This window comes from Tinamus guttatus, unplaced genomic scaffold, assembly GCF_059628265.1.
Source record: "Tinamus guttatus ecotype Peru unplaced genomic scaffold, ASM5962826v1 Tinamus_guttatus_pri_ptg000025l, whole genome shotgun sequence".
Classification (NCBI taxonomy): domain Eukaryota; kingdom Metazoa; phylum Chordata; class Aves; order Tinamiformes; family Tinamidae; genus Tinamus; species Tinamus guttatus.
This window is the reverse complement of record NW_028288559.1, coordinates 2,768,192-2,792,715: the sequence shown is the minus strand read 5'-3', so window position 1 is coordinate 2,792,715 and position 24,524 is coordinate 2,768,192. Positions and strand designations below refer to the sequence as shown.

Genomic DNA, 24,524 nt, shown 5'->3' with positions numbered 1-24,524 from the left:
TCTTGGTCTCCTTGAATGTCAGGATAGGAGAAATATGTTACACTAATTTTCTGCCCTACTTCTCTGAGCTCTTGAGCTCTGTCAAATTCCCCAGGAGTTTATACCATTCCCTATTATATACGAAAAAACAGCACATGTGCAATCAAGTCAGCAGTGCGACAGTTGAAGTGCTAAAATGACAATCTGGTACACTGCTTTTATGGCCCTATCCATAAGCACCCATTTAAGCATATGTTCACCTTCAATGTGTGACTAGCCCCACTGACTCCTGCAGCTTTAGACTGTCTACGTGCCTAAATGTTGTGATCCTTCATGGGCTCGGACCCTCGGACCCACTGGCGTACGTATAGGAGCGGCGACTGCTGCACTGTGGTGTGGTTTGTAACTCACTTCTCCAGAAGTCTGCTCTGGATTAAGCCTCTATATGACCACCGTATGGCTCCCTCATACTAGGTCAGACCATATTTATCACCCTTTCTAACATGAATCCTGGAAACAGACCCCTGCTTCTTTAAATGCAATGAATACAAAACCACTGGATCCTACCAGTGAGATCAACTTTATCAGAATCTGAAAGTCTGTAAGGAACAAGGTTGTGTTTGGCTTAAGCCTCATGCATGCACAAATTCAGTCTTGTTTTTACTACATCTTTTGTGATACATGTTACATCTAAAAACCTGTTTATTCACGATCTCATGCCACTGGCTATGGAATCATTAAAATTACCAGCAGAAGGGGTGCTCTGCTGTGGCTGTAAGCAAAATCTTGGGGCAAGTATCCAAACACAACAGCTCATTAGGCACACACATTTACAAATTCAAACACTTGTATGTTAATACTCTGCCAGTTCACTGCCACGAAGCTCATCAGATGCCTCTGTCTCTGTTGAGCCTCTTGTTAAAGCAATCCAGCGTCAAAGTAAATGTGCTATTCGTTTTCTCTGGGCTTGTTTCCATCCCTTCATGAACAGATTGGGATGTTACCTTAACAGCCAGCCTCCCATCTGAGACACAGCACTCAGGAATGCTCCACAGCTAAAAAGATTAGTCCCAGCTGAGGAACAACCCCAATCCATTAGGGCTACTAGCACATAGCTCACTCTCACCCATCCTTAATTACAGCAGAAATTTCTCCTTTGGACTGAGAGGAAACGTGCAGGCCCGGAAATGCGGCAGTGTGAATGCCAGGAGCTTGCTTTTTCATTTAAATAGAGCTCTGCTTCCCCACAATTTGTTTATTGGGTAAAATATCCAGGGGATCCATTATTAAAGGCATCTCTGAAAGTGACTGAAGATGATTACACTGCAGTGAATAAGGATGGAAAAGGGAAACGAGAGTGAAGCCAAATGATGACTGTTCTGTCCCTCGAGCCCTGCAGCACATCTTCAGGGGAAAAATACATTGTGAGTAAAATGTCACTGGCAGCTGCTGGTTGCCTCTTGGTATCCTCCAGCCCATCCCGGCAGCAAGTGGGACAAAACGGGAGCTGGGCACTTCCCACAAGGCACCACCCATTTTGCGATGCAGGAAGCCAAAACACACCTTCTTCTGGCAAGCTCTGTTGATATTATGGGCCCCGGGAAGATTATAGCAAATTCATTCAATTCGGAAAAGCTTTGAAGCTTTCACTCTAAATTGCGAAAGGAGCAGAAGTCGACCCTGCCAACCTCAGAGCTGGGGAACACAGAGGAAGTGTAAAGCAACAATTTTACCTTTCTCCTCAGAAGCCCTGGGACTGAAAGTTAGGACCTGCTCTACCCTATTTTCTAGACTTTTGTTCACATTTGGTAATCCTGTGCCTCTCGCCTTCAGAATGTGCTCTCTATGAACATGGGAACTAACTGTTCTTGAAGCAGGAACATGCTCACTTCAAACTTACTGTAGGTGTGGATAGAAGCCTTCATCCACACTAACTGCCCCTGCTCTTGGTGATGGAGAAAACAGTTTCTCCAGGCCCTTCTTGCTAAGTCACTAGTAACAAGAAAAGAGGGATCTGAAAGGCAACATTACTTTAGAAGCACATACAAACACAGGCTCTGCTGACCATCAACATTTTCAGGAGACCAGGGTTTGCCTTTGACTGCCAACCAGTCGTTGATGCAAACACATGGACTCTGACTGGACGTCAGCACCTGAGCTTCATCGTTCTGGATTTGACAGTTTGCTCTGGACACCACATGAGGTGAGACTGCCAAATGCACAAATCCAGGTCGTCAGAAGCCCGCCATACTTGGTGTGAGATTCCCCATCTCCAGCCCTGCCAGGAGGGTTCTCAGCAAAGCATGTGTGCACGCCTTGCTACGCACGCCAGATGGCCCACGCGGCTCTCCTGTTATGTGGCATCTTGCTAATATCCAGTGTGCTGCCAAAAGTGACCAGGTGACGTTCCACAGAACCAGGGCACTTGCAAGGCTCCAGCCGTGTTTTGGGCAGAGGAGCGGCGAGTGACATGAACTTGCTAAACGAGTTTTGCAGAGGTTCACTTCCCTGACCTCACTGGCTGATCTTCCAGGCGGAGGTTTCGGTCTTGGACTGTTGAACATGAGATGAACGTCATGCCATAAAGCAAGCAATAAATCCCTCAACAGCAATGGTGTTGTGGGCAAGTTCCAAGGAATATTCTAAGGAGCCCCACTGTAAGAGCTGTTTTCTAGTCAGAAGGTTTAAATTTGATATACGGGCCATCTACCCCTGTAGAAATTTTATTCCTTGGCCAGAAATAGTTCAGTGTTTGGTTTCTTAGAAAGTGATAAAAGGAGAAAGGAACAGAAGAAGAGGCCTTCTATTGAAATCAGTGGATTTTCAAGCCAGCTAACATGACAGTAGGTTAGCTGGGAGAAAGCCACTCTTGCATTCCTCTTTTTATGATCAAATGATCCTTTTCTGCTCTGATATACAGGATAGGGGACAAGGCGCAGAAAGCATGCAATTAGCACTGCACAAGCATACTGAGATTTAAGCAAATTTAAATTTATCAGTTCGACTGATCAGTGATTTCTACTATTGCCATTCCTCAGAGCTGTAAGATCACTGTACTAGACTCCATACAAAACACGAAGCAAAAGATCTCTCCTGATATAAATCTCACAAGCCAATGATGATGTCTCTCTGTTTCCTTTTCCTTGCCAATAAATGCGCTACAATCATTTAAATAGGGAATATTCCTTGGCAGGGGATTTTCCCCCTTGTTGTGATGACTGTAAAAGGCAGAGGACAAATCAATAAAGGGCCAGTGAAAGTCGTTGGTTGCTTAGGTACCATTGATGGTACATCAGAAGAAACTGCTGTTGAGACTGCTCAGGAATTCTCCACAGAGAATGCCTATTCCTTCAAACCAACTGTATTAGGAGAGAACCAATGGTAATTCGATTTCTCCCAAACTTAAGTAATAATCAGAAATTGTTTCATTAGCATTACCTAAGAGGAAGTTCCAGTGCCTGCATTAGAGACAACATCTTGTTAGGAAACTGAGTTCATTGAAGTGAATCAAAAAACATTAGCTGACACTGAATCACTTCACAAGTGCTAAAACGAAAACATTTCAAACTGACCTGATATTTATCTTTACCCTCCTTATCCCTTTCTGACATTTGATTCAGAATGTTTTCCAAAATACAGACTTTTGAAAGAGAACGTAGACAAAAGGATTCTACTTCAGGAACAATAACAGCAAAAAAATCTTATCTGTTCCAATTATTCTATTGAGTGGCAAAGTTTGCGGGTTTTACAAGCTGAGTCACCCATCCAGTCAAAAAGCAGCTTGAAAAGCAGATGTTTTCATTTTCTGTTGGAGCTTGGAGGCATTCAATTGAAATTCTACAGCAAAGGAAAACAGTTATTGCATTTGCTATCACACTGGAAAAATTGTGAATTAGAGTTACACATATATCATTTCATTAGTGGGTTGGAAAGAAAACAGATACACAACAGCCACTCTCTGGAATCGAAATACAATTGTCACTAATTACAGTGAGGAAGAGAGATTATGAATTTTGCAGCTGCTGAGACAAAAGGAATTATGAGGCCAAAGGAGAGACGGTTGATATGACTTTATCAAAAGATTTTGAGAGGTAATATTTCTATCACTATACTTATCTCACTAAGAGAAAACATAAAAAGATCTATCTACTTTCAAGCAGGTATATCGGAAGATGAAGATTTTTCTATTCAGTGGATTACTGTACAGTAGAAGAAAGAAAAAGGAGACTTAGCTAGCTAATCCAAACTCTATGGCTAAAAAGCCTTGTTTATCTATTGTTCAGTTTCATTCCTCCTAGGCAAATGTTATACCTGCTTACTTCTGGTAAGAATATACGAAACACGTTCACTTTACAAGTAAATCAACAATGCGAAATACAAAAATGATGTTGGACAAAAGCATGATTGATATGTAAAGCATTATTTACAAAGATACCCAGTTTGTAAAAGATCTGCTGATGATTTAACTTGCCAGCTTACAGTAGGGGGTAGATGTCAGCCAACTTATTATTGTCTTTTGAAATTCCACCAGCTACTTAATCTGTTAAGTCAGACCCAAGTGCTCTTGTCTAACCACTGCTGAAATGATAGTGACCCACGTCACTTCAGGAGCACTTTGAAAAGTTCTGAATTGAAGATGCTATCGCAATAACTACACTAAAAGGGAAACCCACAGACAGACTTTCACTGCCCTGTCTATGGCATCTGACACCTTCAAACACTCCACCAGTTGGGAGCAGTCTCCCTAGGATTGGGCCTGTCAACTGGACTCACATCACTGTTATTGCTGATTACTATATCCTAGACTCCTTGTCATTATTTGATTTGATAATTTGACCTTTTTTTTTTTTCATTTTAAAACTAGTTCAACATTCATATTTGTCCCATCTGGAAGACTGTTCCCAAACCTGCACCATTCCCAAGGGTCCCTTATCACTCCCGCAGCCCTCATGAGAAGCATGTTCTTCCTGGAGTTTCACAGGAGGTGTGACACAAAACTAAACCATTTGGTCTGTGGGTCAGTGAGCTGATCCAGATCCTAGTAAAATCACACTACAGAGGCTGGGAGAGGTGAAACTACCCAGCACCCATCTATGGAAAGCCCTGTCATGGCTGTGAAACCACAATTCCATCCTCCAACAAACCACTTCCCAGGTGAGGAAAACCACCATCACATCACAGGGCAACCCTCTCATGCATGTTCCTTATGGAGCACTGTTCCGCAAGCTGGTTTTCCGACTCCATCTCCCTGCAGGTACACTAGTGTAGAAGACCCAAGAAGGTTTAAATGACTTTTTGCATGTGCCTCCCCAACAAGTGGCAGGCCAGCTATGGAGTCCAGCTAAGGTTTCAAGTTCCAGCTCCAGCTATCCTTGCAGGATCTGGCAGAAAAGCAATGTATGTACATACATTTGTCTATTTTGTAATTTCTATGGGCATGGGACAGGCACAAATAATGCCAGAAGGAAGCTATAACAACATCTTAAAATGCACAGATATGACCAGAAATAATTGCATGTGGCAGCTACCACTTCTGCAAAGAAAAGCTGACGCCTTTTAGATTCAAACCACCTTCTGACATTCCACTTTATCTCAAGGTTGTTAAAAGTTACCCAGTAGATCATTCAGTATTTAAAAGCAATGAATTAAAAAATAAAGAGTAGGCACCATGTAGCATCACATATTTCCACTTAACACCTTCCCCTCTCTTTGATACCTTCTCTTGCTCACGTACACATCCTATCCAATTTATCACAGTGTCTACTGGTGCAAATTCAGCAACATATTTTACCTTCTGTGTCTTTTTAATTCTTGCAGAATTCACGTTATATACGTATATATATGTATATAAACAAATATACATAATTGTAAATATATATATAAATATGAAAGTACAGAATCATCTGTGGTAAATTTACACAGTCTGTGAAAGATGTTACTGTGCTCAATATAATAATGGGAAAATAAATGACCATTGAGCCAATGAATTAAATCACTGAACACAGAGGCAAAATAAAAGCTTATCTAAATGCCTACAGCCCATATTTTAGCATTTGCTTATTCTGCTTCTTCACTGACTCTGTGTGCCCTTTTATAATGGATGGATGGATGGGACCAAATATCCAGATAGATGGGTAGCAATCAATGTATTTTGCATGTATCAGTGAACGTTAAACTAAAATCCAATAAGCAGTCTCTGAGCTTAACTGCATTCCCAGTCGGTTATCAGAATGTCAGTAATTCAACAAACTCTGCTTATAAGACTGGCTGTCCATACATAAAGCTCCATGCTGCAACACAACTGAGCTATGTATTGGTTAAGTTCTATTTTCAGTCTTTATTTGTGCAGACTAACAGAAGCAGCTCCTAAAGAGCATGAAAGTCAAGCATCAAAATGACTTTCATCCATTATTTCACCCATTAATTCACCCATTATTTTGGCTGGCCAAGTGCCATGTTTTTTTTAAATATGGTATGTCCCCTCACTAGTTATTAGCCTGCTTTAACTAACCAAAATGCTAAGCAGATAATTTGCTTTTGGTTGAATCAGGTTGCTTGTCTGTGTGCTCCCAGTAGCCTTGCATTGCATGTGGAACCAAGTGCACTCCTGCATTCCTATAAGCTCCCAGCTACTCAATTTTACCATTTCAGCACTTCAGTGAACCCTTCAAAATTGTTGTTTCTATCTGGCTAAAGGTTAAATGCTCTTTATCAGACAGAAAAAAAAAAAAAAAGGCAGCATTCTGTGGGTTCCTATGGAAGTTGCTTTATTATCTGTTGCTCTTTTTTTGTTGTATTAAGATTGTTTGCTTTAGCAATATATGTTCTTTTTTTTTTTTTTTTAGTTTAATATGGAGTTAAAGGGCATGAACTTGAAACACACATTTACCAATATGCTTGCTGCTTTGGGTTTATACCTGGAAATGTAACTGCTGAGGTGCTCAGGAAAAATTGCTTATTTGCACAAACTGTTTTGCTCTTAATTGGCCACTGCATACAAACTACTCAATTTGTATGTGCAAATATTATAATTGAGAGGCAGGCCAGGCAAATAGCATTTTTATTTCTTCAGTCTCACCTTGTACTAAGAGTCTATTCTTTCTATGAAGATGTAAAAGCAGAGAAAAAAAGAAATATATCACACAGCTTTCCAAAGTGTTTTAAGAAGACATATCTTATCTATTTTATATTCACTATGTAGTTCAAGTAGGTGAAACATTTATAAATTTCTCTCTGACTAAAATATTTTAGAGATACCGAGGTTTGTGGCAATACTTCATCTACACTCCCAGACAGTAAGTGCAGATAGGTGCTACTTAATATTCTTATCAAATATTGGTCTTGAACTGTATTAAACCGACTTTTGTTTCAGACTCAATGCCAAAAAGACTGCTTGTGCAACTATATTTTCCTGTCTTCTTTAGATTTTTTTTCTTTCGTTTTGTGCACCATAAATGAAAATCTCTCTAGAAATGAAGGCGAGAAATCCTGGAGTGATTTCTCACTCTACTCTGTTATTTGGCTTACTGCAACCTTGCAAAATTGTCATGAAAATTTAGTAACTAAAAATCAAATCAATTCCTCTCCATCATTTTAACAAATGCTAATGGGAAGTGAAACAGCAAGATATTTTACTTACCTTCCTCTCAGCTACCACTGGAAAAAAAAATATCTAGTGAGAGTTTGCAAGGATGTTTTATTGCTTCCATCAAGTTACTTGTTTTCTCAGCTTCCCCTGAAGATGACTGGCTTTTGACCTGGGTGGTTAGTCAAGTCATCCATTTCTATTTCAAAATCTTATGCCTTGAGCTGTTCTACATTATACGACAGACTACAGGAGCACTTGGGCTCAATTAACGGTGTGAATATAAGGCTCCATACCTGCAGCCCTCACTTCAGAAGACAGAGTCAAGTCAGTTTAGGTATGAGGTGGTAGTCACCTTTTGTGGTCTTTAATAACATTCAAGCCTGCAAGAAGTGAGCTAAAATAAATTGCGCTGGTTAGTACGGAATCATCAGAGCACAGGAGTCTCAGGGGTACAATGCTGTTTTGCTCAAATGTCTATTATTATTGAAGAAAAGTAATAAGCCCTTTCTGAGTTTTCCTTCCAATTACCTTGATAATTCATTGGAAATAGTATTCTTTTCCCTTCTGTATCAAATGAAGATAATAAATATGTTTCACTTGGAATATTTTTTACAGCTACAGTTGTTTTGGAGTAGTTTTAACTTGACCTTTTAACAGGCTCTGCTATTCTGTCATTTCCATCAGCACCTTCATCCCCTTGTGGCCAAGGTAGCACTGCACTGTGAATATTCCTTTTTCTTTCACATTTGCATGCCTTTCAGTGTGGCCAAGTAGAACCTTTCATTCAGAAAGGCACAGACAAATACAGTGAAGTCAATGGTTTTGGGAGCTGGAAGAGAAGCACTCTATTATTTCTACATGTTCTTCAAAATAAATTAGATTTCAGGTCAACCTGGGTTTAGGAACAAGTCTTTGGGTTGAGAAGCCCAAAGGCTAGTAGAGGACTTTAGAAGAGGCAACTTTTAGCACTGGTTACTTCCATTTTGTTTCCAAAACAAAAGCTGTTAATACATTCAACCCTATCCTCTATCAGACTCAGTGCAGTCACATTCACACAACCAGATTGCTTGGACTCTTCTGTCTCAAATAAAAATATTTGTTCCCAACTCATCTTAAACAAAAATACTTAATTTTATGTTGAAAGTGATTTTAATCCTCTCTATAAAAAGCAATACCATTTTATCTCATATTTTTTAAATAAGCATACATATAATTTATGCTCCTTAAATGCAAGACCTCAGGTTTGGAAAAGGCAAATAATTTTCCGCTTAATTTTTCCACCAATAGGTGGCATATGAAGCTCTAGAAATTTCTTCACTTGCCAGAGCATGAAATAAGAACATATATAATTTGCAAGTATGTAGTCATCTATAAATGAGGCTTCTCTGATATCTCTTCAGATGTGATCAGCATTTAGTCCAAGCTCATGCATCTTGCATTATAAATTTTAGTCCAGGCTTAGAAATAGCTACTTTTGATATATAAGACTGTCCATTCTTATTTATTTTGTCCTACAACATTAGGTCAAACTGAAGTTTGCACGCTTTGCCTTTCTGTCCTGGTTAGAAAGGTACTTGTCAGCATGATGCAGCAGCTCTTAGATTTATTCAGGGTTTTAGTACTGAGCTTACTGTAATTAAACAAAAGAGCTCTACATTCTTACTCATGTCAAAAAATCATACTGGTTGATAGCTGAAAGACCATAGCTTTAAGCTCAAACTGTTCCCCAGTTGCACAAAAGCTAGAAACACTCACGGAGAGAGAGCACTGCAGTGGCAGAAAGAGCCTACTACAGTGCTAAAACTAGTTGCAATAGACTACTGTAGGGATGCTCAGAATGTGATGCTATAAATTCTTCATATTTAACACTATCTTTTTCCAAAAAAAAAAAAAAAAATCATTCTTTTTTAAGACATATAATATAGCAGACATTGAATGTTGTTTACATACAAGCCAGGTAAAATGCTTAAAGTCAAAATGAAGTGGCACAGAAAGACAGGGATTTTCTTCTGTACACATTATATTAAGGGCAGCATATAATGCTTGGTAGTCAATTAATAGTAGGTTTTACTGGCAAATGATAAAATTGTGCATAAGGTAAAAATTCCATAAATGATATGCCTTGAGGAATGCACCTCAGAAAGCAGCACTTCTCTGTAACGTGCACTACTCGATATGCATTATTTCTCCTGCAAAAGGATTTCCTGGAATCAGCCTGCTCACAACCAGCCTGCTGTTATTGGCACTCCACATATCAATGACTAAGTGAGCATTAGAGCTCGGTCAGCTCTTGTACACATCGCACTGGCTCCTCAAGGCTGACGCAGTAGACAAATTTGCTTACTCTGATCCCTGTGAGGCAGCCTGGATTAATTCTATTAATCTGGTCCATTCACTAATCCTTCATTTTTTTTATGAAATAATGTAATTTTGTGAGCTCCATTTCTAACTGTAATTCTCAGCATGTATTAAATTTTCCACATTATGGGCAATAGCAGCCAAAACATGGATATAACCCAAGGCCGTCAAGAAGCATCAAGAATTAGATGGTGAACAGTGGAGATCAGGCAGCTGAGTCAGGGACTATTAATCACTCTCTGCCACCAATGTTACAGGAAAAAAAGGGAGGAAGATGTCAGAAATGGCTTCAAATGAATAGTTCTTGAGCAATCGGGGGAAGCATGGCTGCATGTACCATCACCAAAGAAAGAAAGTTGATTTTAGATGTCTTTAGATGGCATAGGGAAGCCAGCTGTTTGAGTGTCCCTCTGTAGGATCAACCAGCTGTACAGATACCTAAACTCCTAACTCTGTCACCTCAGGTAAATGCCCCAAATTACGAAAAACTCCTTTAGATATTGCCCCTGTCACGGAATATGAAACAAATATGAGTACAATGACAAGTGACTTCCCAAGGGCCATATCATAGTGGGTAAAATCACACACTGTCAGTGACTTCACAAAGCTAAGCTGTAAACAATCTTGACCCTCCAATGACAGCAGATGTAGTCACAACAGAGTTATTACTTTATCAGAGTAGTTTGAAATGAAATATTTCCCCTAGCGTGCTTTTGTTTGGGGCCTCTGCCCCTTACAAATAAACTTTTCATTCAGACATTCTGCTGAAAGCAACTTGTGGCCAGTGGAACTGCAGGGAAAGGTCTGTAAACAGTAACGGCTCTTTAGAGCACAAGCTGACCTGTGGGGGCATTAAACAGAACAGAACAGAAGGGAGTGACTGATGCTCTGCAGTACGTGCTCTCCAAGTTATCAAAACCAAAAAAGTTACGGAAGGTTGATTGCTCAGCACACCGCCCCCAAAATTATGTCAGTGGATGGTGGAGTAGAGAAGGAAGAAGGATGACAGGGTATAGTTTTAGCAGGGGCAAAAAACCCAAAGCCTAAATTCTCAGCTGAGAAGGGAAAATTGTATCACTGACATCTATTAAATGGAAGCAAAACACAAAGCTATGTAACCTAGAGAAGGTCAGCTGCTAAGGTCTCCATGACTGATTTTCAAAAATATTACAGCAATCTTGCTGTAGCATTGTTTTTTTAGAATAAGAAATATACTAGGAAACTCTAAAGGATAATTACTTAGAGTTTAGCCACAACCATGTTATTTATACCAAAAAGGTCACTATAATCTATGCATTTCCATTCGTGTGTGTGTCTTGCCAACCCAAACTATAGGCAAAGGCTGGAGACCTTTGAATCCTCCTCTTCCTTCCTCTTTCACTTTGGATTTTCCTCTTCCCCCAGAGAGGTATGAGGAGGGGGTGTCTTACCCGTATTTATTCTCTTTCTCTCATTTTCTGCAACTAGATGGTTTCACTCTGTGGCACTTTAAAGAAATCCCAGGTAAACCTTCCTATTTCAGTAGACGCTTCTCAGTCTGCAGAGGTATTTTGGGAGCCTAGGCAGGCCTGTCCCTCCCACACAGCAGAAGCAGCAGCACTTCCACCAGAGCTGCCAGTGCTGCTGCAGCAGCTTCAGTGAGGTTCAGTGAGCCCCTTGCAGCTTGGCTGCTGCAGCTCCGAGGTTCAACACCTGCACTGCCAAACCCCAGTGACACAAGGGCTGCTCAGCTGTGCCAGCTGGGGCAGTGGGCACACAGCAGGCACTAGCCTCACCACCAGGTGCAGCAACATCAAGGGCCCTCAAGGACTCCAGGAGTCTCCCACTTGTCCTTCCAGGACAAGTCTCCATCACCAAACTGCACCCTCTTGGCAGCACTCCTGGGCGCTCATTAGCAGTCACTATGTCTGCTGTCCCTGCCCCAAACCCGTCTTTCCCTCTGCAGCAACAGGTCTTTAGGCACAGCACACCCCGTGCCCACATGGCAGTCTGTTCCTGGCCCAGGACTTGCAGGGAGCATGCTAGGAATACTAAGCACTTTCCTAATAAGCATGGTCGAGCATGCCAATTAACAACCAAACTCTTAAGACCAGGTCTCCACAAAGTTGAACTCACCGAAAAGATGAGCCTTCTGGGCTCCACTCATACATTCTGTTAGTAGAGTTGCAAGACGAAACCTTGTTTTACCTGTATCTTATCCTTTTCCTGGTTTTGGGAGCCACCTTGTGCACGCTGAGGTCAGCCTGTGGCAGGGCCACATGTGGGCACCCAGAGGACTGACCTCAGCTTTCCCAGCCTCCCAGGCCGTGCTCCAGGCACGTGCCTTGACCTTCCTCAGGAGCCCAATAGCTACAGCTGAGCAGTCAGGTCCCATCTGCACCCGCACTGCCAAAAAGCCAAGGGGAGACTAGGAAGGGTTAGGCTTGTAAGAGCAGGGACACTGTTACAGCTGCCTTCGTTTCATCAGCCTCACCAAAGAAGCCAGGTCACCTCCTGGCAGTGATAGGACACATGCAGTTATTGACAGCCTGGGATCATTCTGTGTCTGAGGCCAGAGGCACATCCCCACAACGCCTTTCCAGGACTGTAAGCCAGGATCTAATCTTTCAGCGAAAGCAGTGCCCAGAACTGAAGTGCTTTAATACTAGAACATCTACTCTAAAAAAGGCAGCACACTCTCTGTTCCATGTTATGTTTGTTTTAAACACAGTTCCTAGAAGACAGCAAAAGCGCTGTTTGGCATTTGAGCTATTTATGACGCAGGATGACTTGGAGAAAGATCAGGATCATACTGTGATCCTTCAAATTATCCATTGGAAATCTGAGATAATAGCTGGAGATCAGTGATATCAAGAGGCACTTTGACCTCAGTGGAACTACTATTTCCCCTCCGCTTTCAAGAAAACCCATAAATGATGTACTTCTGAAAAAAATAAGTTAATAATCAACATGTCACAGACTATTTTTTCCTTAAATTGAAGCGAGGCACTCTGCTAATGAAACATGAAAGTGCAGGTACATGGCTTCAGGCTGGCTGTTGGGTGAGGCCATTTGAACAAAACTCGTGAGGAAAAAAAGGGACTTTCCAGACAACTCCCAAAGCAAATCTATGACTGCATTACAAACCTATATTAAAGGGGGAGAAGAGGTTGGTGAAACGAGTGCAAGGCATAAGGATACCCACATAATAGAGAGAAATGAGAAGTCATTTGAAAATACAAAACTGCGTTCAGAATCCCAGTCATAATAGTTTTGCAGGTGCACTGATTTTCAGAGATACTAAGTTAAGTTTGATGGCTGCTCAGGACTACTGAACATCAAGGCCTTCTTCCTTCCTTTGCGCTATCCAACACACTGCACAGTAACCCATTCACTCTAGCTGCAGATAAATCACTGAAAACTTTCACATTTTTCTGGTTGCAAACTGAAATTATTTACCATAGGGGTGGCCTCTGTGAAATCCATCAGTAGGTCACCTGGCTCCAAAGCAAATGTACTTCCAGCATCTGTGGAACTCTAAGGGCAAAGAAGAAACCCAGCTTTGAATAAACAGTTTCGGTGTTTCTCTGTCTTTTTTAATTCCTTAAAACAGAGATTGCCAAGTAGAGTTCAAATTTCAAACAACATTTTTTAAACATAGCTACTTAGAAGAGACAGATGACAAAATTATACACCTTTACAATTGAGGTAAGTATTAATTTAATCCTGGTCCACAGTACCCTAATGTTGACGAAACGGCTATTACTGATCTTGATTGTGCCTCTGAATACTTCCTGGCTGCTGCACTTACACTACACATTAACATATTACCACAATCCAGCACTAGAAACTACTCCCAATCATGAACCACTCTGTCTAGCAGAAGGATGCCACCTGGAATCGCCCTCACCCTTCCTGAATGCTCTCCCATGCAACATGATCTCCCCTCTTGGCACATTACCTTGGCACCAGGTGAAACCTGTGCTTGCCCTTCCGACGTCTGTGGTGTGCACGTTTTCTGGGAGCTGGGAGATGTTGAAGACACTGAGGTGGATGCTGCCGCTGCTGCCAGTGCTGGAGGAAGGTCGTCTTCATCACTGCAGTTGTGAAAAGCACAGGCAGATCTTCTCATTAAAATGTGTTACCCAACTTTAACCACAGAGGATGCTGGAAGCCTATATGTCAGTTGTGATGCTTTGAAATGAAGTGCTGTTTTCTCTTCCATGCATAAAGCAATATTCACAGCTAACTTTGCAAATGTATTATACACACACACACATATATATATAAACTTTAATAATTCTTTGCAAATTGATTGGCTAGTTAACTCTCAACTGCAAAAGGAAATCTTATGAGTATGATAAGAAGACAAGAAGTATGAGTAGGATGGTAAGAAATGTTGCTATGAAGTATGTATATACAAATACATGAACTTAGCTGCTATCGCTTTGCTTTTCATGTTTATAGTCTTTCTTATGGAGGCTAGCTCTAGTGATAAGACAAGTCTGGTTAGAGTCCTCTGTGGAACAAACTGCTTCAGTGGCCTTAGGTCAAGGGGGAGATTTGGCAGCCATTATGCAGTTGTTTCATGCTTTTGTTTTCAGATTGGCTTTAAAGTACTGAAATTTTCACCAACTTCAAATAATTGTTAATAAATTAGTTGCACAAAGCTAAACGGAGCCATAGTTTGGCCCTCAGAATCTTTATTGCTAGGAATGGTGTGTGAAAAAGAAAGGATACAGCCTGACAGTTTGCACTACTGGGAAGATCTATTTTTCTTTTCCTGTTATAAAAATGCGCAAATCTAACTACCAATAACCTCTAAGAAGAAAGATTCCTTCAGAGATTTTCTCTGAACAAAATTCTCTTCAGAGAAGAAAAGCAGGTTTCATGAAAACAACACACTGTTTTCATGCTGGAAAAAAAAAAAAAAAAGTAAAATCTCTTGGGTCTATTAAATAAGTGCTTTATGAATGCAACAAGCTAGATCTGAGCTGTTGGCCTATTTAATCGCTTTTTCCAAAACATATAGCTAGCATTTCTCCGGTCCTTGCTCCCCTCTCCCCACAGGAATACACTGGCATCCTCCCCATCCTTGCTGGGTAAACCTGTTCTGTTGCAGACCACGAAGCAGAGAATGGTTGAGAACTCGCCAGTTCAGAAAGGCATCGTAATCTCTTGGTCCCAAAGCTGAGCGTCAAAGTGAGAGCCCAGGCTTACCAGGTAACAAGCTGTCAGCTCTAAACCTGAGCACTGGGCTTCTTCACTGTTTCTCTGCATTTCTCATAGGCACTGAGTTCAGACAGCAAGGTATTACTTGCATCAAAACTGCTTATGCTGGATAAGCCCGTTCTCCTTGTTTGCCGGGCATCAGAATTTTAGTTAAACAATTTGCTTATGTTAAACCCAGTATCAATTTTTTTCTGAAGTTGGCACATATGAACTCTGTGACCACGCTCACATGGATTTCATGCCTATCCTTAGATGAGTGTGCTCAAAAAATAGCATCAGCCATTGTGGTCTGTTTAATATCTGTTACACAAATAGCATCTCAAATAATCAGTCCTCTCAGCATCACAGCCTTTTCCTTTGGGAACACCTATCTACAAGGCCCTCATCTCCCACGTTATATCAAGATCTAAAAACCCACGAACAACTCAAAACATGTACTAGGCTTTCCCCTACTGCTGCCTGCACCACTTTGGGCAGTGCGAACGAGCAGCCTCCTGCCCTTGAGAAACTGCTCCTACCAAATAGTGTCGAGTTCCCTGCCATACATTATGTTTAGTGTTAGGGTGCAGTGAGGGAACCTGGGCTCTCTTCCTAGCAGGACTTGTCAGTTCTCATCTCCTCTCTCACTTTCAAACCATGCGGGTTCGTGTGTCACGGTAAAAGAGACCATGTCATCGCCCACTGACCAAGCTGCGCCTGTGTGTTCCCATATGTTACCCTTGGTCTCCTGGACAAATACCAATTTGCTAATTTCTGGTTTTCTTCATAACTTCAAACTGATTTGTTCTGTTTAATCTCCTAAAGTGTTTTTCAGTTTTACTGATGTAAAATGTTACTTTTGTTTCACCCTAAAAGCAGACATTCTTAATAGGGAGAGAAGATATAACTACATGTTGGTATTTATTAGAATTATTTCTGATGAAAGGAAAACTTTCGCTGACATTGCTATATAATTGGTGACACCCAAATGCAAAATTGCTGGAGGCACCAATGGTTGCATTCCACATAAAAAGCATACATACTTTTGTTCATTACAGCACTAGTGTTCCTATATTAATAATTTTATGCCAATAGTGTCCCTTCCTGACTTTTCCACTCAGTTGAAATCCTTAGTATGTGATGGCCTTATTTGCCATTTTTTGAAGGACAAACTAACAACTTGATTTCCACAACGCTTCAGCACCTCAAGAGACTCCAAAAGCAGACAAATTTGGTGCAAATGGGGTTTGTATGGCCAGATCTATCTTTCCGAGACTAAGAGACCACATAATGACATTGGGGTTGTTGTCCTTATTTTCCAAACGGGACTGCAATGAAGCAGGCGGGTTGGCTTGCTCCGAGACGCTCCAAGTCTTTGACGTTTCACACAGAAGAGGGGCTTTTAACTCCTAACCTGTAGTTAACCTTGGAAAAGGGCCTGTAATTCTAAGCATTAGTAACCATACAGGGATGGCAAATTCATTAAGCATTAAATGCGTTAAGATTCTCAGAGATGAAAGGAACTGTATCAGTGCAAGATCATTATCATGTAATTGCACTCATGCCTTTCAGAAGTCACAGCTAGAGCAATAATTAGCATCCCCCTTCATTTTCAGCTGTAGCAGGCAAAAACATGCAGGTAGTGCTGTATGTTACTCACAAACTGTACTGTCTTGTTAACTTCCTCACACGGGAAACTTTAATTTCTTGCTTTTCTGGAGGGCCAGTTGATGGTGTGGTTTCAGGTCGCACTGGAGCTGGACTTCTAAAAATAACAGGAAAAATACATGTGGCACAATCTTTAAACCACTTGAGGCACGTCAACAAAGTGGTAGCTCATCAACACGTATTTATTTTGCAAATCGGCACGTGCCTGTTGAAGTTCAACCTGCTGTTCCATTTATAGCCCACAGGCCACCGTGCATGAACAGAAAAGGACACATGAGTTGGCCCTCCCGTGCACTGCAGGCCATTTACAGAGCAACAGCTGATTATAAATATGCAGCTGGGTAAGATAACGCGCGGAAACGTCACTATTTCCAAAATATAGCATTTGGTAATGGCCCAGTAATTCAGTCACATTAAAAACATTTTGACAAAAAAACCAAAAGTCTCTTATCAAAACCTATTTTTAATAACTGGGAAGCCTGTTCTGTTTAAAATATCTTTTTTGCTTGAAATTAAATATTATCCTTCAGCATATGAAACAGCAGCTCAATGGAAATGAATGAATGGATTGATCCAAGAAAAGGATACTTGCTAGAAAAAAATGCAAAACAGAGACATATTTCAGATGGTCTGGATGTATTTCAGAATTCCATATTTTGGAAGCATACCTCCAAAATTCCAGCCAAGGGCAAAAGTGGGAATGAGGAGACCAGTCTAAAAGGAGCTCCTCTTTAACCACTTATCATTAGAATTATGTAAGGCTTGAATACAAATAGCACAAATACTAAGTATAAGATCTTCATGACCTTGTGAAGAAAACATTTCAATGGTCTGCTTAAGTGGCATGAAGTGACATGAAAACACATGGATTATCTTAAGTATTACTTTTTACGTTTTAGGATTGAAAACACCCTATGTGTATAAGGAAATGTTATACATACAGCAAATATGCCAGAATTAAAGAGTTAACGTAAACGTGTTGATTCATAATCTGAGCTGTATTCTGCCATCCCATCCAAAGTACTACATTTGTGCTTTAGTAGTCCTATGGCTTGCCAGTGGAACTGCTTATACACTGAGAAGAAATGGCAGAACTTTGTTCCTCAAATTACAAATCGGGGTTGAAATTTTCAAATCTGCTTGCATCATGACCATTTTCTAAATCTGTATTAAAATTAAGCACATCTGATCTTCAAAATTGAATGCTCTCTCTGATGCCCGTGTAGAACCTAGCAAAATTGAGTCATCTCTGATGCCTTCCGAACCTGCTGCCCAGTTACAACCAGAAGCTATTGGAGCAGCGCAGCCTGTGGATTATTCTTGTGGTTTTGTGTGTGTTATTATGTGTTTATATACACATATGTTTATATGGGTCTATGTGCTGGTGAGAGAAGACACACACAAATTGGTGTCCCCACTGCAATGGAGCACAGTCAACCTTGGCCATCGCCCACCTCTGCTTGGTAGTAAACGACCCACCAACACACGTGGTGCTGCAAGACTAGCTACACCAGACAGGTTTTTTTGACCCTGGGGATATCAAAAGGAGAAATGGGAAAGAAGAGAAAACAAAGCACATATCTAAACACAAACCAGACTGCGCAGGTTCCGCTGATTGTGGAACCTCATGTTTTTTCCTTGATTTTGATCCCATTAATTCCATAAACAAATACAAATAGGGTCAAAATTTGTATCTCATCTCTTCCTGAATTCCAATTTTAGGGTTGATCATTTTTATCTCAGATTCACGATAAGATTAGCACAGAATAATCCAGCCTGATTTTCAGTCTCTTTGCTACATTTCTTCGGCTGGCAATTACGATGAGGATGGGGAAGGAAAAACACCCAAATCATCTTGTTTTAATCTTTAGGCCTGTCTATCTGTTCTGGAAATCTCTGAACCAACATAAAGACGGAAGTCCCCAATATCAATTTATTCAAATCATGCTTCCAAATAGATGAGTGCTCTAGATATTCTTTTTTTTATACATCTTGTCGTAAAGCAAAGGTAGCTTCTGACAACTGAAAAAAAAATCAAAAAATCACTGTTTCAATTGGCCCTAAGGAATTATCTATTCAAGTTCTGACATAAGTAGGATAAATATGTTAAGACCTGCTTAATGACTGCATCTGACGGTCAAATCCTCAAGTGGTGTGAATGTGTGCAATCCCACTGCTTTCAGTGCAGGATTTTTGAAATACTTCAGCTGAAATCCTTGCTCTGAATGAGCAGCCCTCACATCCCTTCAGTAGTTCGCTAAGAAAAGTTACAAGTTTTAGAACTTTTCATCAACCCAGTAAAAGCAGGGAAAAATAGTGGTATCAGCTACAAAGCGAGCTGCAAAGTGTAAACTCAGAGAGTATGTATGAGCCATGCACTAGTACTTGAAAGGTACATAGCACAGAACAGCAAAGCTGGTGACAAATGTATTTTCAGCTCATTGTTTTTTCAAATTTCTGTAGACAGCATTATGATCTGGGTCTTTTCACAGAAATGAACATTGTGAATGATCATTTTATTTCTGCTAAAAAGTTTCACTTTACAAAGACCATAAGTACCATTGTGATTTTCAGACTTTACATTTTTAATTATGGGGAGGCAATGGCAATCTTGAAGATTATTGCAATCCCCCCAATATTTTTTCTTTCATGAAAAGGCACTGTCCATTTTTTTTTTTATAACTAAAAGAGTTACTTTAAAATAACTTCAACAAATTTGAAGTAGGTTTGCACATACGAAGTATTTTAAAATGCTAAGCCTGAATTTGTCTTATAAGGTTTCATGGGAATAATTTCACATAGCTGTGATTAAAGGTGTTCAAGAATTGCACAGACCTACTCTCTAATTCGCACAAACAGGTGAAAAGCTTAAAATCTTCCTTTTAATGCAGCAAATTTGCAAGTAAAGAGTTAAAAATCAAAGACGCAGTATCACAAGATACACCTACTTCTATCCAAGTGACTGTAGCTACTGAGATTAACTTTACTTATACTTTCTAGCATGCCAGTACAATATCTGATTCACACATATTGTAAAAGTAATGGAATTTTAGTAACAAAAGGTTCCATCCCCTTCCTTTTATTCTATCATGCTGCCAACATTTTTGTTACAGCCTGACTGCAGCGAGCATCTGTCTACTGATATTTATCAAGCCACTGGGAGAGATATGAGCACCAGTTAATTGCACTGCAGGTTAGCTGGGGTATAAATTAGAGCTATCTCTGAAAGAAAAGGAGCAGTGGCAATGCCTCCACAAAAGAGATTTATTGAATTTAGTCTGCTGTAAGTACAAAACGACATTAGACCAGTACTAGCAAATGATTCTACCCTTATTGAAGGGTTGGCAGGAAAGCTCTTCCCACGCCAGCCTAAAGGATTGGTGACAGTTCATGTTTCCTCTGCCCTGTTTGTTCCTTCCAACCGTTCTCCCTCAGCCTGAGCCTGCTCAAAGTTGTTGCTCCGCTCACTGAAGCCACCAGATGCAAGAACTGCTGAGCCTGACTAATTCAGAGCCCGATCTGCGTTTTAAAAATGGCAGCCTTTTAATACCCAACAAACTCCTAAAAAAGATCTCATTGATATTCCTGAAAAAGAAGCGAGCATAAAGCAGGATAACTTCTATTGTTATCTATTGAATTCTACAGCGAGAATGCATTATCTCCTATGAAAAGATACGATTCTTGAAGAGGAACCTTGTAATTATTCTGGCTATTTAAATAGAGTCATTATGCGCAGATATGACCATTTTTCTTCCTATACATAGTAACCCCTGTGAGTTGAACAAAAACTGAAGTTTTAGTAGATCAGGGAGACCCAGACTCAAAAAAAAGAGAAATGTGGTTTGTTACTGTTTCCTTATAAAGTTAGGTTCCCACGTCATTAATTCACGAGAAATCTTCCTTTCTCTAACTGTTACCAACTGCTGCAATTTAAAATCGAAGGTACCGAGGCAAGACAAGTCTGCTTCGTGACCCGGCGCCACGTGTACGATCCTGCCGCTCGCCGGTGGGAACACGAGCGCCGATGGCCAACGTCCGCGGGCGGCCCCAGCAGCGCCCAGCGCCTTCCTGACCCCCTGAGCCCCACTCCAATTCCGTTCACAGAAAAACACACGCGCTGGAACATTTCCCGTGATCACAGTAGCCCATTTATCGCGCTGAACCCTCCCTGTGGAGGGGATCTCGATGCTCAGACCTAGGGACGCAGGGTTCTCGACTGGCTTAGCCATAATGGCACAACCAGGCAGCACTATGTGTTTTTTCCTGTCTGGAGCAATCTTTCTCATTCCATGCTGCCAGTCTCAGATCAAAAGGTAGACACTAAAAATCCCATTCTAAATACTATCGCTTGTGAGGATGCAGACAACTGCATGAAGAGTGGCATGCTAGCAGTTGCTGGCTTACAGGAAAGAAAATACCAGCTGATTTGTGGCTTAAGAATTCCTTTATAGTGGGAACATGGTAATGAAATCTTGGGGAAAAAAAAAGGAAGAACGAAAGGAAAGAGGAGGAAAAATATTCAATAGATATATTCTCTAGCATATCCGAGGCCTAACCCAGCAAGCTAAGCAATCAATCCAATATGAAATATCAAATTCTCTTTCTTTTCTCAGTGGGTAAGGTGTTTTATACTTTCATTTTTTTCTCGAAGTTACAGCCATCTGGAGTGTAGAAACAGTAAGAAGCGCTTTTTCACCCTCCAGAGCAGCTTTTCTCAGAAGATAAGTTAGCCCTCTAGAAGATTATTTGGACATTTGACAGCTATTGCCACCACCATACTTTCTGAGTTACGGCCTTTTTTCTTTCTTTCTTCTTTTCAAACTGGGACTGCAGTTTGAAAGGTAGATTCCAGATGTACTACAAAGCTCCTTGCCACTGAGCAGCAGTTTAATCTAAACACAGCTTGAGGGCTTTCCTTACTCTCTTGAGATTTGTTTCTTTTAAAAGAGAAAATTTGCTTCCTTCCCTTTCCTTGCCATGAATGTGTACTTTTCAGTCTTGATGAAAATTTGATGCTCTTGTGGCCCAACAGATAATGATGATCCAGAAACTACTCTTCATCCCCCAGCTCAGAGCAGTGTTTCAGATCAACACCTGGTATCCAGGCTCAAACCAAGCTAAAAATCCTCTCTCTCCATACAGCATCATTATAAAAGTGAGTTTCGAAGGGCCTAGGCACAGTTTAAGGGGGCACTCCCAATGAAATGCACCGCAGTTGGCGTACTCCATCAACTTCCAGTCCTATCTGGAAGTTCCATTTTACTATTCCTTTTTCAGGAGCTTAGGGAAAAGTTCATCAGACTTCAGACAACAGGTCACAGAGGTCTTTAATACCTGGAATGAAGCCAAGGCACATATCTTGGTGTCACACCTGCGGCCTTTGACGTGCACTGGTGTGTAAAGAGCATGGAAGAGGTCAGCTAGAAGCAACGAATTTGATGTAGAAAATACTGGGTGAGGTTCCTTGGCCTGGGCGTAAAAAGTCAGAGCAGCTGATCTGTTAACTTGCCAACTTGGCTGAAGCCAAGTGGATGGACATTTAGCTGTTTGCTTCGTTTTTGATAAAGCTTGTTAATTTTTTTCAGCTGGAGAATGAATGCTTTTTATTTTTGAGGATGAAGGATTAATGAACAAGTGTTTTGGGTTTTTTTTTTTTAACATATTTGTTAAGATTTCCTCCAATATTTCACAACATATTTTAAAGAGAATACATATTTTCTCTGAAAACACTACTACCAGTACAGAATTTTAAGTTTTCCTTTGCTTCTTAAAATACATTCTGGCTTGGGCTGAACAGTTCCAACCAGTCCTAAAGCAGTGTAACAGAATGAAAAAGACAGCATGTAGAGTATACATATTGCTGGATAAGCCAGAACATTGCTCTGTACCATCTCCTTTTGTGCAAACTTAACACACCACCGAGAAGCTACTTTGGCGTTTGCTGAGAAGAGTTTAAGTGAGGACGGGTACTGAGCGCTAGCTTCAGATATACGACGTGCACGGGTCAGGTAAACATCAGTACACATTGTTACCTACTCTTCTTTTCATGTCCTATGAGCATTTGCAGAGAGATGAAGCTCTCTGAAAGAACTGGTTCAGATTTACACTGTGCCATGTACTTCAGCAGGGTGTTAACTTGGACACCAAGAGATAATTCAGATGTTTACATAAATGATTATATTCAGTGCAGATGAAACAAGAAATGCAGAAGCATAAAATATACACCAATTGCTTTGAGTGACACTCCTCCCTTGATGACACTGAAAAGCTGCACGTAGGAAATATCACCACTTCAGTCAGAAAAGGTGCAGAGCATATTCCCATCACACTGAAAGGCAGCCAAGCTCAAAGCCTAGTGGACATTAGGCACATGTTCCACAGGGAGTGGAATTTTCTTCTGACAATTTGCATGAGCAAAGCTTAGACTGTGCTGGGAGTTCAAAAGGGTGCTGAGATTACTTCTCCCAATTCGTCTGTTCTCTGTATAACTTGATATAATTTAATATTCTTGATCCTCTTTTCTGGTGTGCAACATCATCAAGCTCTGTGAGATAACATTTAAATTTACGCTGCATGTTGAGCAACTACTAATGCAATTAGTCTTAATGTAATAGTGTAATTTGGGTTTGGATGGGAAGTTTTACAAAGAAAATTAAAATAAATGAATGCAAAAAGCACCAGCTGGTGCTTATGGCTGCTCCCACATAAGAATATTTCTATTTGCAATCCTATGAAAGATGAGATAATTTGGATAACAAGAACCAACAAAGGGTGATGCAGCAGTTGGCCTAAACAGAAAGAAATCCACAGACAAATCCTGAGCCATGTGGGATGTAGAGCATGCCAGAGCTGATATCAGTCCAAAAGCATGCTACAAAGGGGAAAAAAATAGTGCAGTTGATAAATATACTACATGGCACACAATGGAAGCAATGATGGTGACAGAAACAGTAGTAGTTGGTCAGGCAATCTAAGGGCTTCAATTGAATAAAGTTCTTCAGCTGACATCGCTTGGGAGCTGACCTTAGAAGTACAGGAACTTGTGCTTATATCTGTGATCAGGATTTTGCATGAGAGGCTCTATGATCTCCATCCCTAGAGTTTTTCAAAACTCACCAGGCAAAGCTGTAGCTGACACGATCTAGTGTTGGTGATAGTCCTGCCTTGAGGACTATCCAGACAACATTTCCAATAAACAGTTCTGCAAGTCTGTGATATTTCAAACTTTCAAAACATAACCTCAAAATAGTGTACCTTTACCTATTTTAACAATATCTGGCTTGTCTTGTGGGTACATCGAAAAACACTTATCCCAAAATGAAGACTGAAATTTAGCAGGTGATGAAGAAGGTATTAGTGTCTACATATACCAGCTCTTGAAGAGCTTCAGCTAGATCACCAGAATCAGAGATGTCTCTCAACTTCCCCAAGGTCCGAGAGACCATGAAGGAAAAACAACAGGAGCAAAAACTACATTATCAGCAAATCCTGTTGTTAGTCAATTCTTGTCTTACGAAATTTGACTTCAGTTCCTTATCAAGTTTTGCTCAACTTTAGGCACCTTTGCTAACACCGATGTTGGACCACTTTGTCCAAAGAGGAAAGTTTGGCTTGGCAAATAGGCTATGCCTGAGGATAGAGAGTATTTTGACTAGTTCCAAAGAATCAGTAATTCCTGTCATCTGTGTGAATTTAGTCTAATTCCCCATGCATGGAATTCCTGAAGGCAGCACAGTGGAGT

At 40.7% G+C, this 24,524-nt stretch overlaps 1 protein-coding gene across 2 annotated transcripts in view; it reads right to left on the bottom strand.

Annotated features, from left to right (window-relative positions):
* Nucleotides 1-24,524, bottom strand: part of EPB41L4B (erythrocyte membrane protein band 4.1 like 4B) — a 157,839-nt gene that overhangs the window by 11,962 nt on the left and 121,353 nt on the right. For both annotated transcript variants that reach the window (XM_088526024.1, XM_088526016.1), the window contains 3 exons: nt 16,776-16,880; nt 13,866-14,001; nt 13,364-13,441 (listed from right to left, as the gene is read on the bottom strand). In XM_088526024.1, coding sequence (XP_088382150.1) covers nt 13,364-13,441; nt 13,866-14,001; nt 16,776-16,880 — 319 coding nt within the window. The remainder of the gene's footprint in view (nt 1-13,363; nt 13,442-13,865; nt 14,002-16,775; nt 16,881-24,524) is intronic.